This window comes from Podarcis tiliguerta (assembly GCF_965153285.1).
Source record: "Podarcis tiliguerta genome assembly, chromosome: 18".
Taxonomy (NCBI): domain Eukaryota; kingdom Metazoa; phylum Chordata; class Lepidosauria; order Squamata; family Lacertidae; genus Podarcis; species Podarcis tiliguerta.
In genome coordinates, this window is record NC_139551.1 from 10,544,025 (window position 1) to 10,561,519 (window position 17,495).

The 17,495-nt window shown below is 46.4% G+C and overlaps 1 protein-coding gene across 1 annotated transcript in view; it reads left to right on the top strand.

Annotated features, from left to right (window-relative positions):
- ZAP70 (zeta chain of T cell receptor associated protein kinase 70) overlaps positions 1-17,495 on the top strand; it is a 37,156-nt gene that overhangs the window by 17,185 nt on the left and 2,476 nt on the right. The window contains exons 4-11 of the mRNA XM_083421621.1: positions 692-830; positions 2,700-2,781; positions 6,970-7,010; positions 7,242-7,296; positions 11,695-11,878; positions 13,823-14,029; positions 15,473-15,665; positions 17,293-17,433. Of these exons, the coding sequence (XP_083277747.1) occupies positions 692-830; positions 2,700-2,781; positions 6,970-7,010; positions 7,242-7,296; positions 11,695-11,878; positions 13,823-14,029; positions 15,473-15,665; positions 17,293-17,433 (1,042 nt within the window). The remainder of the gene's footprint in view (positions 1-691; positions 831-2,699; positions 2,782-6,969; positions 7,011-7,241; positions 7,297-11,694; positions 11,879-13,822; positions 14,030-15,472; positions 15,666-17,292; positions 17,434-17,495) is intronic.

Here is a 17,495-nt window from a genome sequence, read left to right on the forward strand (position 1 = left end):
TCGAATCCCCACGACGGGGTGAGCTTCTGTTGCAGTATGTCAAAGTGCAAGTAGATAAATAGGTGGGAAGGTAAACGGCATTTCCATGCGCTGCTCTGGTTTGCCAGAAGCGGCTTAATCATGCTGGTCACATGACCCAGAAGCTGTATGCCGGCTCCCTCGGCCTGTAAACAGTTAGGTCCAGTCGCAGACGACTCTGGGGTTGCGGTGCTCATCTTGCTTTATTGGCTGAGGGAGCCGGCGTACAGCTTCCGGGTCATGTAGCCAGCAGGACTAAGCTGCTTCTGGTGAACCAGAGCAGCGCACGGAAACACCGTTTACCTTCCTGCTGGAGTGGTACCTATTTATCTACTTGCACTTTGACGTGCTTTCGAACTGCTAGGTGGGCAGGAGCAGGGACTGAGCAACGGGAGCTCACCCTGTTGCGGGGATTCGAACCGCTAACCTTCTGATCAGCAAGCCCAAGAGGCTCAGTGGTTTAGACCACAGCGCCACTTGCCCATAAAAAGACACACATTCGTGCAAATATCAGACAAAATTGCACTATCTCAGTGCTTTGCATAGGGAAGCTGAGATTGATCGAATGTGAAACAGAAAATGAACGCACTTGCCAGGCCCCTTAGAGAAAAACTAGGTGCCCCTTAGTAGGAACAGAGCTGATCCTGACAACTTCCATGCCATTTCCCTCCAGGCTGAGAGAGAAAAAGGAGAAGGGCTCTTACGCTCTGTCCCTCGTCTACGGAAAGACCGTTTATCACTACCGGATCGGACAGGACAAAGCAGGAAAATATTCAGTGGATGACGGAACCAAGTTTGATACTCTGTGGCAGGTGGGTTGTGTGAGTGCGTGGGGCTGGAAACCCTCCTCCTTCTGGGATTGCCTGCACTGCAATGAAGAGAAGAGAACCATCGAATTGCAGAGTTGGAAGGGACCTTGAGGGTCATCTAGCCCAACCCCCTGATATAGTTGGTTTTTTTTTAAGGCAAGATGGCACTGCCACCCAAGAAGGTGTCAGCAAACAAGGGCAAACCACAAAGTTTCCAGGGGTACAACCTTTGTGGGGGGGTGGGATGGGCGGACACCTAAAGGGAGGGGGAGCCCCCAAAGCTGACCCATTTGGACTGAATACTTTGATAAAACTTTATTTGCATTAGCCAATGGCCATACACAGTAAAACATTACAGTATACGCAGGACAGGAAATTTGATATGAGCACAATTTAAAGTCCTGTCAGCCATCAGTTAGTGGCCCTTATTCTGATGGCCCCTGCTAGCAACCTTTCCTGTTATCTGCTCATTTTGATCTGATAGAAGAAAGGTCATTGCGACAGTGGTTGAGCGCCCTGGGATGGTTAGTACGAGTGGGGTGATGATCTCGTTCCTCAGGTCTTTGTAGAGAGTACAGGACAGGAGGACATGGGCCGCTGTTTCGGTGCTACCGTCTCCACAGGGGCAAAGACGTTTCTCAGGTGGGATCTTTAGGAATCGACCCTCAAGTACCGCAGATGGCAAAACATCCAGTCTTGCAAGTGTAAAAGCACGTCTGTATTTTGGGATAATAAGTTTGTGCAGATACGGGGCCAGAGAATCAAAATGGAGAGGTGGAAACTGAACATACCAAGGGCAGAATTTCCTTATAGTGGCCAGGTTGTTCTGATGCTCGATATCTTTTAGACGTTGACCAATTAGACTGTTTGCTTTAGTGGGGTGCATAGTGAGTAGGTGTAGTGGGGATCGTCCACAAGAGTGGAGGTTTTGATAGACGGTTTTAAGCCAGGCATTTGGACTGAGTATGTGTGGCGGCTGTCGAGGGAGACAAACAGAAAACCAGATGGGCAGCGGAACCCAATGGAGTGTCATGGAAGTGGTCCATTAATCGCAGCTTCCACTCATCAGCATGACTAATAGCCATGTAGAGACTTGGGGGGGGGGGGGAGCAGCAACAAGACTGAATAGAGCCAGTGGAAGTTTTCTTGATGCCTCTGCGGATTGGAGGGGTTTTAGAGGCACGTCGGTGACATGGCAGGGGTATCAGCCAAACATCAATCACCATGCGGCCCTCAAGAGGACTTTGTGTGGACCTTGGAAACCTCCCCAGGACACACCCCTCCGCGGCTTTGCTTCGCCCCTTCCGTCTAATATTATATTTTATTGAAATAATTTTGATTATATATAAATAAAGCAATACAGAGGGGGGAAAGTGAGGGGTGGGGAAGAAGAAAGATGCGTATATTCCCAGCTGGGCGTGAATGGAGGACAGTGGGGTCTTGTGTGTTAATTTCCTAAAGTTATATTCTGCTCGGTTGTGCAAATAAAACCTCAAAGCAGTCTGAGCATGGGCAGAAATTATCCTGCTGTACTCAGGTATAGCCTGTGGCTCTGTGGCTCCACCCACTTTTCCACTGGCTCCGCCCACTGCTGGCAGGCGGCCCCTAAGAGGCTGCCAAGAAAGGAATGTGGCCCTTGCATTCATGAAATTTGCTGTCGTTGTGGAGGAACCCTTCCCCTGGACCATCCCTAGCTGGGCTTATGATTTCACCTCCTATATTTCGTCTTGCGATCTCCAAGGAGATCTTGGGATTCAAGCAAGAGGAGAATGTGGAATAGGCAAAGTTGAGCCCTTAAAAAAATAAAATAAAATAATATTCTCTCTCTGTTTCTGGGCTTCTAACCCCCTTGTCCTCCCTTCCCAACTGCAGCTCGTGGAATATCTCAAACTGAAACCGGATGGCCTGATCTATTATTTGAGGGAAAGCACACCGAACCCCGATATGCCAGCAGGTGAGACCCCAATATTTGCCACCTGGAAAATATTGGAACTACTTTCAGGGGCAATTCAAGAGTTGTTGGTTTTTGTTTTAACATTTAGCGGACTTTGTTAAATAGGGCCTACTTTCTTTAAAAAACATATATGAATTTTTCACTTTTATTTATTTATTTTTCAAGTTTTGATTTTATTGGGTAAATTCGAAAAGTGACATATCACAGAATTTACATTGAATATTGAAAAGACCAGAGAAGGTCACAAAAAACCAAAACGAAAACAGTAATAATTTTCCATTTTGATAAAATATCGATCATCTTCTGTTCTATTATTCTACATCTGTATCTTTATACATGACGTCCCGTCTGTATATACCTTTTTAGAACAATGATTGTACTAAAATAAATTTCATATTTCAATAAAGTTCTTCATATACCTAAAGTCTTTTTTTTAAAAAAACTAAACCTTACGTCTTGTTTTATTCCCCACATAATATTATATTATTTACACAGAAATCATTCCAACGCAACCATAGCTGCCACACTGTGATTGTAATTCTGTAAATATTTTTTAAACATGTCCCATTTTGGAGTAAAGCATTGATTGAAATTGCCTCTCCGTCTGGTCATCTATTGTGCCATCTCAGCATAGTCCAGCAGTTTATTTAACCACTCTGATTTAGATGGTACCTGATCCCCCTTCCAATTCATTGCAATCAGGGTCCTTGCGGCCGCAGTGGCATAAGGAAATATTTCCTTTAGGCCTTTTGGTATTTCTTTGTCTAGAATGCCAAGAAGGAAGGCCTCCGGTTTCTTTGGAAAGGATGCTTTCAAACTCCCCCCCCCCCAATTCGTCATATATGATATTCCAGAATTCTTTAATTTTATTACATGTGGTTTGAATTTTTCAATTTTTACAAGCATCAATTAAAAAGCAAAGCAAAGCAATACCCATATCCAATTCTTACTTGTAACCAGGCAGTGGCATATCGTGGGTTGTCAGCACCCGGGGCAAGGCAAGTAATTTGCCCCCCCCCCCCGCTGCACTGTCCCTCCCCCAGATAGTCCCTCGCTCTCTCTCCGCACCGCACCGCACGCCTGGCACCCCCCCTCCACAGTGGGCGGCGACCTGGCGGCTCGGATCGGATTCGCACAGCCAGCACTGCAGTGAGAGAGAGTGAGTGAGCCAGGTAGGGGCAGAGAGCTGCGAGTGCGAGCGCCCCCCCCCGATGTTGCGCCCGGTGCAGCCGGCCCCCCTTGCACCCCCCACGCTACGCCAGTGTAACCAGGGCTGTCTTAAGCATATCCGGCGCCGTGGTGCAAAGATCCCCCATTCCCAGAGTTGTCGACCTTTTATTAGGGCTGGAGGGGGCGGGCAGTGGCGGGAGGGCGGCTGAAGAGGGGGAGGCTGGATGCAGCGCCTCCCGGCTCCGCTGGCCGCTTCGTGCCATGGTGGCCACAGCAGGCAGCACACCGAGCAAGCAGGCCTGCGTCGAGCGAGCGAGGGCGCGGGCACCACTCCTGCTGAGCGTCTGCTCGGTTTTTTCCCTTTTAGCCTTCTGGCGCCCCGCAGAATTCGGCACCTGCAGGCTCGCTCACTCAGCGCGCTCATTCGGTGTTCCCCATACACTCGCCTGGCGCCCTCCAGAACTTGGCGCCCCGGCGCCCCGCACCACTAGCCCCTATGGGTAACACGGACCTGCTTGTAACTAGCCTTTATTGGCATAACTTAAAACAGAAAAATCATACAAAGTCATCCAAATACACTGATAATCCAAACACATACAATATATAAAAGACTAGATAATTCAAATTTTTTACTAAATCCTTATTTCCCATTTTTGGCTACGAGTTTTACTAATGTGTTTAGTTTCCCCCCAACAGTTTTTCCAATAAATACTCTCCCCATTCTTTATTAAAAGTTACTTCTCCCTGGTTTCTATTTTTTTAAAAAAAATATTTATTAAGAGTTTAATAATTACAGAAAAAAGGGGAAAAAACAATAAAAAATTTAACAAACAATACATCGAAAATAAAAAGAAAAACAAAATAACAATACATCAAAACCACAAGAAAAACAAAAACATTTAAAAACACACCCAATATTTCCATATCTTTACCTTTCATTTACTTGTTTCATCGACCTCCTCACACCTCCCTTTTTTTGTATTCTAGTTCAATTAGCTATTTCAGCAAATCCTTTCCATCTTTCTCCATTTTTTGTTCTATAATTTATCTTAACACAATTTAACTTTAAATTTTCCACTTTGGCCCATTAACAATCAGTTTTTGCTTAATTCTTTATAACATTTCTGCTAAAGCCATATAACTTCATTCTTCTAACATTCATTAATTTTGCAGTATTTCTGTAAATATACTTTAAATTTTTTCCAATCTTCTTCCACCGACTCTTCTCCCTGGTCTCGGATTCTGCCGGTCATTTCCGCCAATTCCATGTAGTCCATCAGCTTCATCTGCCATTCTTCCCGGGTGGGTAGATCTTGTGTCTTCCCCTGTAAATATTTTTTAAACATGTCCCATTTTAGAGTAAAGCATTGATTGAAATTGCCTCTCCATCTGGTCATCTATTGTGCCATCTCAGCATCGTCCAGGAGTTTATTTAACCACTCTGATTTAGATGGTACCTGATCCCCCTTCCAATTCATTGCAATCAGGGTCCTTGCGGCCGCAGTGGCATAAGGAAATATTTCCTTTAGGCCTTTTGGTATTTCTTTGTCTAGAGTGCCAAGAAGGAAGGCCTCTGGTTTCTTTGGAAAGGATACTCTCAAACTCCCCCCCCCCCAATTCGTCATATATGATATTCCAGAATTCTTTAATTTTCTTACATAGCCACCACATGTGGTTTGAATTTTTCAATTTTTACAAGCATCAATTAAAAAGCAAAGCAAAGCAATACCCATATCCAATTCTTACTTGTAACCAGGCAGTGGCATATCGTGGGTTGTCAGCACCCGGGGCAAGGCAAGTAATTTGCGCCCTCCGCTGCACTGTCCCTCCCCCAGATAGTCCCTCGCTCTCTCTCCGCACCGCACGCCTGGCACCCTCCCCTCCACAGTGGGCGGCGACCCGGCGGCTCGGATCGGATTCGCACAGCCAGCACTGCAGTGAGAGAGAGTGAGTGAGCCAGGTAGGGGCAGAGAGCTGCGAGTGCGAGCGCCCCCCCCAGATGTTGCGCCCAGTGCGGCCGGCCCCCCCTGCACACCCCCACGCTATGCCACTGTAACCAGGGCTGTCTTAAGCATATCCGGCGCCGTGGTGCAAAGATCCCCCATTCCCAGAGTTGTCAACCTTTTATTAGGGCTGGAGGGGGGGGCAGTGGCTGGAGGGTGGCTGAAGAGGTGGAGGCTGGATGCAGCGCCTCCCGGCTCCGCTGGCCGCTTCGTGCTATGGTGGCCACAGCAGGCAGCACACCGAGCAAGCAGGCCTGTGTCGAGCGAGCGAGGGCGCCTCTGCACCACTCCCGCTGAGCGTCTCCTCGGTTTTTTCCCTTTTGGCCTTCTGGCACCCCGCAGAATTCGGCACCTGCAGGCTAAAAGGGAAAAACCAGCAGGCACGCACCCTCACTCACTCAGCGCACTCATTCGGTGTTCCCCAGACTCTCGCCTGGCGCCCCCCAAACTTGGCGCCCTGGTGCCCCGCGCCACTAGCCTCTATGGGTGAGACAGACCTGCTTGTAACTAGCCTTTATTGGCATAACTTAAAACAGAAAAATCATACAAAGTCATCCAAACACACTGATAATCCAAACACATACAATATATAAAAGACTAGATAATTCAATTTTTTTTACTAAATCCTTATTTTCCATTTTTGACTACAAGTTTTACTAATGTGTTTAGTTTTCCCCCAACAGTTTTTCCAAGAAATAAATACTCTCCCCATTCTTTATTAAAAGTTACTTCTCCCTGGTTTCTAATTCTTCCCGTACGTTTTGCCATTTTGGGCATAGTCCATTAATTTTATCTGCCACACTTCCTTGTTTGGGACTGTTTCTTCTTTCCACCTGGTTCCTTCCAGGAACTCAGCCAGATGGGTGGGGTATAAATAAATAAATAAATAAATAATAATTCATGAGGTCTGGAAGCTTGGCTTTGTTTGTTTGTGCATGGGAGAGCTAGAAGGACCATAGCTCAGGCTTGTCGTTTGCAGATGTCACCTAAGCAAACTCTTTCCTCCTGTTTCCAGAAACCGCGACCCCTGCTCCACCGGCGCACCCGTCTGCAGTCGTAAGTATTTCCTTTTTTGCTTCCTCTCAAATTGTTGCAGTCGGGTACCGCCTTTCAGGGTCGGTTTAAGGACCGGGGGACACGCATGTCCTGAGTGAGAGATCAGCGGCCAGAGAAATCCCATTGAACCAATCTCTGCATGGAAGCGAATCCTACATCTGCAAGGGGTGGAGTAGATGGCCCCAGTGTCCCTTCCAACTCTGCAATTCTATGATTCTGTTTCCTTGCCAGGCTCAACGGAGACTCGTATCACAAAACTCCGATGGTTACACACCTGACCCCATTGGTGAGTAAACCAGCACCCCAAGGTGAACTGTTGTGTTTTTATAGATACAGTGGTACCTCGCAAGACGAATGCCTCGCAAAACGAAAGAGTTTTTTGTTTTTTGAGTTGCTTCGCAAGATGAATTTCCCTATGGGCTTGCTTTGCAAGACGAAACGTCTTGCGCCTTTTTCTTAAAACCGTCAATGCATTTCCTATGGGAAACCGCACTTCGCAAGATGAAAAATTCACAAGACGAAAAAACTCGCAGAACGAATTAATTTCATCTTGCGAGGCACCACTGTAGATAGATAATTTATTACGGTCAGAGACCAGCTTAGTAAACACACTTGGGGGTACAATCCCTAAAGGAAAACAAACATTTAAAACAATGTACAACAGTAAATTCAAAATTTATAAATGCGATAAGTGTATAGGCAATTAAAACTTTAAGATAAGCTATCACAGAGAGATGGCCCAGAATCACCCACGGAACCGAGTTTTGGGGATTATCTTAACAAACTAGTTTGAGTCAGGGGATGGTCTGCGCCTACAGATCTGTACACAGAATCTGGCGACCATCCGGGTCGTCTTATGATCTTTGCCTAACAGGAAAAGGTCACATTTTTGCTTTCCCGGGAGGTCAGCGAGCCTCACCAGCAGGGGATCAGTGGTCTCACTCCGTGCCTCTTCCTAAAAGGGACATCTAAAGAACAAGTGCTCTGGGCTTCCTATCTCCCCCAATGAACAGGCGCAAAGTCTCTGAGCATATGGGACTTTTTAAAAGGATCCGGCGAGGGCAGAGCCAAGCTTCTGGCGAGTGTAAAAGCCCTTCTTGCATTTTTGGATACGTGAAAGAAGAGATATGCTGCCGGTGTGGCTATATCTCTCTCGATTTCTCCAATTTTATAGTGGGGGCACCTTGAGCAGTCCTGTTGTCTCTCGGTGTCTATGATTCTTTGCCTGACCGTAGCTTTTGCCTGGCCCAACCCCAGGCTTAGAAGGGTTTGAGGGGCAAAACCCAGTTTCTGAAGGGTGTTCAGGACTGCTGTCTGCCAGCCTGACTGGAACTGGTCACAGAGGATCAGTGGGGCTATTCCTCTGGGGAGCAGATTCAGTGTCAGCCATTTGTAGATTGATGTTAGGCAGACAGAAGCCTCCACTCTCATCATCCCTGTTTCTAGTCTTTTCTCCTCTCTTCTCATTCTAGGCATTTCTCCTCTCTCTCTACATACACACATACAGTGGTGCCTCGCAAGACGAAAAGAATCCGTTCCCTTTTGTCGTCTTGCGAAGCAAGCCCATTAGCGGATTAGCGCTATTAGCGGTTTAGCGGCTATTAGCGGCTATTAAAGGCTTAAGGGATTAGCGGATGAGCTAATAAAAGGCTATTAGCGGCTATTAAAGGTTTAAGGGATTAGCAGATTAGCTGCTAAAAGGCTATTAGCGGCTATTAAAGGTTTAAGGGATTAGCGGATTAGCTGCTAAAAGGCTATTAAAGGTAAAGGTAAAGGTACCCCTGCCCGTACGGGCCAGTCTTGACAGACTCTAGGGTTGTGCACCCATCTCATTCAAGAGGCCGGGGGCCAGCGCTGTCCAAAGACACTTCCGGGTCACGTGGCCAGCGTGACATCGCTGCTCTGGCGAGCCAGAGCTGCACACGGAAACACCATTTACCTTCCCGCTAGTAAGCGGTCCCTATTTATCTACTTGCACCCAAGAGTGCTTTCGAACTGCTAGGTTGGCAGGCGCTGGGACCGAGCAGCGGGAGCGCACCCCGCCGCGGGGATTCGAACCGCCAATCTTACGATCGGCAAGCCCTAGGCGCTGAGGCTTTAACCCACAGCACCACCCGTGTCCCTTAAAAGGCTATTAGCGGCTATTAAAGGCTTAAAGGATTAGCGGATTAGCTAATAAAAGGCTATTAGCGGCTATTAAAGGTTTAAGGGATTAGCGGATTAGCTGCTAAAAGGCTATTAGCGGTTTAGATCAGCTGTTAAGCGGCTTAGCGATCAGCTGTTAAGCGGCTTAGCGAACAGCTGTTAAGCGGCTTAGGGGCTTGGGAAAAAGGGGGGGAGGGGAAAAAAACCCCCGGGAATCGCAAGACATTTTCGTCTTGCGAAGCAAGCCCATAGCAAATTCGTTTTGCGAAGCACCTCCAAAACGGAAAACCCTTTCGTCTAGCGGGTTTTCCGTCTTGCGAGGCATTCGTCTTGCGGGGCACCACTGTAATTTTTTTCATGTGCTGCCTTCCCACAGTTGTGGACTCTCCTTCCTTGGAGGTTTTTAAGCAGAGCTTGGATGGCCAACTGTTCTGGATGCTTTAGCTGAGATTCCTGCATTGCAGGGGGTTGGATTGGATGACCCCTGGGGTTCCCTCCCTACCTTACAATTCCAGGATTCCAGGGTTCTATGAAACCATGCTCAATGCAGCTTAGAACATGAAGAACATGCATAACTACAAGATAACAAAAGTAGTCATGACTAATAAATGAAGTGTTAAAAAACACACAACCAAACCAAACGATTTCCGCATAAATCACAACAAAATCTAAAAGAATCCAACAGCAACAGCAGCAACAGCAGCGCCACCCTGTGGCCACTGGTGGCACTACAACAAAGGCATCCCCAGCACTGTTGGGAAAGGAAGTTTTTAACTTTGCACAGGCATCTAAGAAATAATTCACTCTATTAATTGTTTCTTTAAGTGCGAAAAAGAAAGAAAAGGTGGAAATCACACCAAGTTCATCTCCTGCAATCATTTTATCATCCCCCCCCCACTGCTTTTATCTTGAATCTTGCCATGATTTCATTTTATTATAATATTTTTAAATAATCCACAGAAGGCCTCCAGTCAGCTTTGCCATTTCCACAACATCTGTTGCTTTCAAAAGCCAATCCTCCTTTGACGTTATTATTATTACCTTCTTTTTGCATTCTGTGGATATAATATTCTAGCTGCTGTTGTCATATACATAAATAATTTGGTCTTCCTCTTTGAAACCTCCGTCCCTATTATTCCTATAAGAAAATCTTGTGGTCTTAAAGGCCCATTTAAAATTTTTCTTCATTTCATTATATATCATTTCCTAAAAGCCTTTAGCTTTTGTGCATGCCCACCACATATGGAGGAATGACCCTTCTGTCTGCTGGCATTTCCAACATTTACTTGACACATTTCTAGGCATTTTGACCAGTTTATTTGGTGTTAAATACCACCTGCACATTGTTTCAAGATTAATACTCGCTATCAGCGCTCCATGACCGTCTCCTTGATCTCTTGGGGGAGGGGAATCAGATAACTGCTGGGAATGCAAAGAGACAGAAGGACATTCTGCCATATGTGGTGGACATGTAAATTGGGCTTCTCAGTGATGACATAAAGTCATACCTTGGGTTACAGACGCTTCAGGTTGCGCGTTTTTGGGATATGGACACGCCAAAACCCGGAAGTACCGGAACAGGTTGCTTCCGGGTTTTGCGCTCGCGCATGCGCAGAAGTGCTAAATTGTGCTTTGTGCATGCACAGAAGCGCAGAATCGCAACCCGCTTGTGCGCAGATTGCGGGCACTGCGGGTTGTGAACATGCCTCCCGCACGGCTCATGTTTGCAACCTGAGCGTCCACTGTACACTGAAATGAAAAAAATATATTTAAAAGGTCTTTTATTTAAAAAGACCAAAACCCTTTCTCTTAGGAATAACTGAGTCAGATGTCTCCAGATAATCTGTTTCTTTACGCAACTATGGCAACCTGAATGGGATATGTGGTTCGAATCCCCGCGACGGGGTGAGCTCCCATTGTTCGGTCCCTGCTCCTGCCAACCTAGCAGTTCAAAAGCACCTGAAAGTGCAAGTAGATCAATAGGTACCACTCCGGCAGGAAGGTAAACGGTGTTTCCGTGAGCTGCTCTGGTTCACCAGAAGCGGCTTAGTCATGCTGGCCACATGACCTGGAAGCTGTACACCAGCTCCCTCGGCTAAAAAAGAGAGATGAGCGCCGCAACTCCAGAGTTGGACACGACTGGACCTAATGGTCAGGGGTCCCTTTACCTTTAACTGTTAGAATAAGAGAACCGGAAGAAGGATACCTTAAGGAAGATTGGAAAATGTTTGTGGAATATTTGAAGAATCATTGTAAACAGGTTAGAACGTTAGCAGGACTAGAGTAATCTCAGCAGTAAAAAGCACGTCGAGATAAGATGGGAAAGGGGAAACACAGGGTAAATATTAGTACCTGCAGCCGCAAGGGGTCACCAGAAGGAACAATGGAAGGGGGAGAAGGGAACTCAATGTTCAATTTAATATAACGCTTTGCTTTTTTTATGTGACTATGAAAATTATAAAAAATTATAATTTTTTTAAAAATTATAATTTATAAAATTAAAAAATTTAAAAAAAATATCTCTTGGGGATGGGCGCAGGCCGTGGGAAAAAGGGCCGGATCCTGCCCATGGACACGTCCTGCTACGAAAGCCCTTACAGCGACCCTGAGGAGCTGAAGGAGAAAAAGCTGTTCTTGAAGAGGAACAACCTGATTGTGGAGGACATGGAGCTGGGGGCAGGCAATTTCGGCTCCGTCCGGAAAGGCGTTTACAAGATGAAGAAGTAAGTTTCCCTCATCGTGAGCGAGAGCAACGATCTGGTTACCTTAGTATTACCTGCACTGACTGGCAGTAGCTCTCTAGAGAGTCAGGCAGGGATCATCCCAACTGCACCTGGAGAAGCTGGGGGTTGATTTTACATGCAGAGCTGGGGCTCGAAGTAAGATCCCAGTCCTCATGGGGCTAACAACCCCCCACCCCCATTTTAAAATGGATGATGCTTTATAATGGATTGAATCTCAACAAGAGATAAGTACTGTTTTGGGGGGACGGGGCGGGCAGGTGTGGGGGACTCCCTGGTCCTGAATGGGGCAACTGTGCCCCTGAAGGACCAGGTGTGAAGCCTGGGGGTCATTTTGGACTCACAGCTGTCCATGGAGGCGCAGGTCAATTCTGTGTCCAGGGCAGCTGTTTACCAGCTGAAACCCTCCCTGCCCTGTCTCACCAGATTGTCCCATGCTCTGTTTGGACTACTGCAATGCACTCTCCGTGGGGCTACCTTTGAAGGTGACCCGGAAACAACTAATCCAGAACACTGGTGACTGGGAGCAACCGCCGAGAACATATAACACCAGTCCTTAAAAACCATCTCCCAGTACATTTCTGGGCACAATTCAAAGGGTTGGTGCTGACCATTAAACCCCTAAACGGCCTCAGCCCAGTATACCTGAAGGAGCGTCTCCACCCCCATCATTTTGCCCGGACACTGAGGTCCACCTCTGAGGGTCTTCTGATGGTTCCCTCACTGAGGGAAGTGAGGTTACAGGGAACCAAGCAGAGGGCCTTCTCAGTGATGGCACCCTCCCTGTGGAATGTCCTACCATCAGATGAGGAGATAAAAAAAAACCTATGGAAGACCTATGGAAACAACCCAGCCAGATAGCTGGTGATGGTGGTGGTTATTCCCCATTTGGGGAATGCCTCTTCTTAGAGCAGAATAAATAACAACAACAACAACAAAGTAGAATATTTGTATGAGATTGTATGGTGAAAATATGGAACAACAGAAACAATTTTGCTTAAAATGTATATAGGAAGTGCAGTGTAAGCGATGGAAGTCCATCAGTGAAATTTTATTATTGAGATATTTGTAGAATAAATTTGGAAGAAATTCTTCCAATTTTTCTTCTTATTTTTTCTTTTTTCTTTTCGTCCTTTTTTCTTTTTTGTTCTTTTTTATATATGTGTGCTTATCTGAAAGATATATTTATGTATGTATTTGCAGTATTTTGCTTGCATTTTGCAATAATTATGTTAAATAAAATTTATTTTTAATAATAATAATAATAATAATAATAATAATAATAATAATAATTCCTCCACATATTGTTCCCCACACTGGGGAAAGCCTCTTCTTAGAGCAGGAAAATATTACTTCTACTACTATTACTATTATTACTATTATTATTATTGGTGGTGCTGACCTTGAAAGCCCTAAACGGCCTCGGTCCAGTATACCTGAAGGAGCGTCTCCACCCCCATCATTCTGCCCGGACACTGAGGTCCAGCACTGAGGGCCTTCTGATGGTTCCCTCCCTGTGATAAGCCAAGTTACAGGGAACCAGGCAGAGGGCCTTCTCGGTGGTGGCGCCCGCCCTGTGGAACGCCCTCCCACCAGATGTCAAAGAGAAAAACAACTACCAGACTTTTATAAGACATCTGAAGGCAGCCCTCTTTAGGGAAGCTTTTAATGTTTGATGTATTACAGTATTTTAATTTTTTTTTTGGAAGCCGCCCAGAGTAGCTGGGGAAGCCCAGCCAGATGGGCAGGGTTTAAATAATAAATTATTGTTATTATTATTATTATTATTCCAGTTTGGGTGTAATGCCTCTTTCAAATAGTCTTCCAAAGAGTCCTTTAAGAGCCCAGCCTCCTTTCCCTCCTTCTTCTGAAAGGCCAAGGCCAACTGCAACCCATCGCCATAACCTCTGCTCCCCTCCTCCCTAGGAAGCACATTGACGTGGCCATCAAGATCCTGAAAAGCGGGAACGAGAAAGCCGAGAGGGACGACATGATGAAGGAGGCGCAGCTCATGCACCAGCTGGACAACCCTCACATCGTCCGCATGATCGGCGTCTGTGAGGCCGAGGCGCTCATGCTGGTGATGGAGATGGCCTCCGGAGGCTCGCTCAACAGATTCCTCTCCTCTAAGAAGTGAGTCGATCCCGCCGTAGATTGGATCTGCAGGTCCCGGGCGGAACTGCAAATCCAGTTCTTTATTTCCGAGGTTTATGGACAACTCTTCTTCTCCAAAGAAGGTCGGAAAGTGGGTGGCAGGTTCATCCGTTGAATAAAAGGGGCTCCAAATAGGCCTAATGCGACTTCCTTTAGAATTGTAGGCTTGGAAGGGACCCTGAAGGTCATCCAGTCCAACCCCCTTTCTGGAATAGAAATGTCTTTGTCAAGTTCAGCAAGGGAGGGGCCTGTCTCATCTCAGCCTGGAGGGAGTTTTACGATATTGGGATCACACTATAGAACGCTTGGCTCCTGAGAGATGTGAGCCGCGGGTCTGAGCCACGGGATACCACTAACCATAGAATTGTAGGGCTGGGAGGGACACCTTCTGCAATGCAGAACTCAGAGCTCAGGAATCCCTGACAGGTGGGGGCCCCAGCCCCTGTTCAGAAACCTCCAATGAAGGAGAGTTCACCACCTTCTGGATGTTAGCATTCCTGCTCCGTGATTGCAGTCATGGGATTGTTATCTATCACATGATGGTGTATGTTTTGATTCCACAGAGTGGGAAGTGACGGAGACAGGATGTTTGATGCTAGAGAGAAGAGGGAGCCTTGTTGTTGCAGAGCTCCGTGTGTGTTCATATGTAAATAAAGTAGATTAGCCAAAATGCTGAGTTGCGCAAACTCTGCAGATCCCTAAGTGTGCCGGTGTCGGTTGGCATCGGTCGCTGTGATGTTCGGGCAGAAGAAAGCTTTTGAAGCTCCTTAACAATCAACCAGGAGGGAGAGAACATGCCAGTCAGGCATGTGTCTCTCCTAGGGTCCTACACGAGAGTAGGACAAGCTCCTGACACTGAGGTCATAGAATTATCAAGCTGGAAGGGACCCTGAGGGGTTGGACTAGATGACCCTCAGGGTCCCTCCCAACTCTGATTCTACCAAACAAAATGCAGGTAAGACCTCCCTGGAAGTCCTCAGGCTAAGGAACTTTCTCCATTCTGGACTTTTTGAGTGACAAAAAAGGAAGGCTGGGCCTGGGACGGAAATATAACAAAATGCCATTTAGCAGAATAGTATGAAAACTGTAATTTTAATTCCAGCCAGAAATTTTTCATGGAGTGTTTATATTAAATGATATAATAATGGTAGTACTAACAATTGACAGAGAGGGTTGTGGAGGTAAGTTTCTTCTATCTCTATCTCCCCCCCCCCCTCTTGCTTTTTCTTTTTTCTTATTCTCTTGATATGTTGATTTTTATCATTCTTTCATACATGAGTTTGGATTTTATTGTTTAATATCTTAAACACACACACACACAAGTTTCCTCTTCCCTGTTCTAAAGCAACTGGGTTCTCCAGCTCAGGAACCCTCATTACGTCAATGCCTTAACCGTGGAATAACTTTTTTTCCCACCCCTAGGGATGAAGTCCCCGTGAATAATGTGGTTGAGTTGATGCACCAGGTGGCCATTGGCATGAAATATTTGGAAGAGAAGAACTTTGTCCACCGAGACCTGGCTGCCCGGAATGTTCTGCTGGTCAATCAACACTATGCCAAGATCAGTGATTTTGGGCTGTCCAAAGCTCTGGCCGCTGATGACAGTTACTATCTGGTGAGAAATGAAAAATGGGTTAGGGATCCATTGAAGAGGAGGTTAAGGGGTGATATGATAGCCATGTTCAAATATATAAAAGGATGTCACATAGAGGAGGGAGAAAGGTTGTTTTCTGCTGCTCCGGAGAAGCGGACACGGAGCAATGGATCCAAACTACAAGAAAGAAGATTCCACCTAAACATTAGGAAGAACTTCCTGACAGTAAGAGCTGTTCGACAGTGGAATTTGCTGCCAAGGAGTGTGGTGGAGTCTCCTTCTTTGGAGGTCTTTAAGCAGAGGCTTGACAACCATATGCCAGGAGTACTCTGATGGTGTTTCCTGCTTGGCAGGGGGTTGGACTCGATGGCCCTTGTGGTCTCTTCCAGCTCTATGATTCTATGATTCTAGGTCAGAGAGTGATCTGCTGGGATGCAAGAATGGTTGAGATTAGGGCTGGGCGATATCTGGTTTTCAACACTGTGATATATCACCAGCTAAACATTGTCATACATGGATATATCACGATGTCTGAAATAAGGAAGGAGCTGGTTTTCAAATTTGTGATATATCATGAGCTAAATACCAAGATATACTGATATATCTCAATGTCTGAAATAAGGATGGAGCTATGTAGAGGCATTGGCTGGCTTCACTGTTTCCCCCCATTGTGATTTTTGCAGAGCACACCCACACACCCACACACACCATGATTTGCAATATATCACCAGGTCAAGAATTATGGAACCAATATCATGATATGGACCTGAAACCGGCTTTGGACGATATATCGCCCAGCCCTAACACACATCATGATTCGCAATATATTTATTACCAGGTTAAAAACTAGGAAACCAATATCACAATATGGACTTCAAACTGGTTTTGGGCGATATATTGATATATCGTCCAGCCCTAGCTAAGGTATCTAAGGGAGGGGGGAAGAAACTGCTCAACTAGATTCTGAGAAAACAAGAAGGCATTTGATTATATCGAGGTGACTCCAACTACAGCATTGTTAGAGTGTAAGCAATAAGTTGTTGATGATGGTGGTAGTGGTGGTGTTATGAACTAGGACCTGGGACAACAGGGTTCAAACCCTCAGTCAGGGTCACCTGGGGACTTTGGGGTGAGCCACAGTCTCTTAGCGTTCCTCAGAAGAATTAAAACAGACCAAAGGAGAGTCATGCATGCCACCTTGAGTTCCTGGGAAGAAATCTGGGATAGAAATGGAATAAAAAACAGGTCTTGCCCATTGAAATGAATTTCTAATGACTTACCTCTGGATCTGAGCTGTTGGGAATCACAACTGGGGAGAGTTGCTTCCGTTGCATTCAGAGGTCAGGGCATATTGTCGGACGCCATGAAGATAGGAGGGTGGACTGGATGGGCCCTCAGATCCAGCAGCCAGGCTCCTCTGAGTTTCTTACAACTGCTAAATAGAGCTTCCATGGGCAGAGGCAGTCTAGCTTAGAATGACGGGAAACAAAGGAGGGAGGAAGCCTTTGGTTGGCCCCTGTGAGAACAGGAAGCTGGGCTAAGGTGGGGCCTGTCTTTGCTTGGGTCGCCCACCCAAGTCTTCTCCTTCTGCACCACGCACATGACCTGGCGATTCTTCACCGCCCCTCTTCTGTGCCTTCCGATGCAGGCCAAGACGACAGGGAAGTGGCCGCTGAAGTGGTACGCCCCAGAGTGCATCCTCTTCCGGAAGTTCTCCAGCAAGAGTGACGTCTGGAGTTACGGAGTCACGATGTGGGAGGCGTTTAGCTACGGACAGAAACCCTACAAGGTGAACACCCCTAAGCTGAGTAGCTCGGGAGCCCCACATCCTGCAACATTCCACCAGCCTCA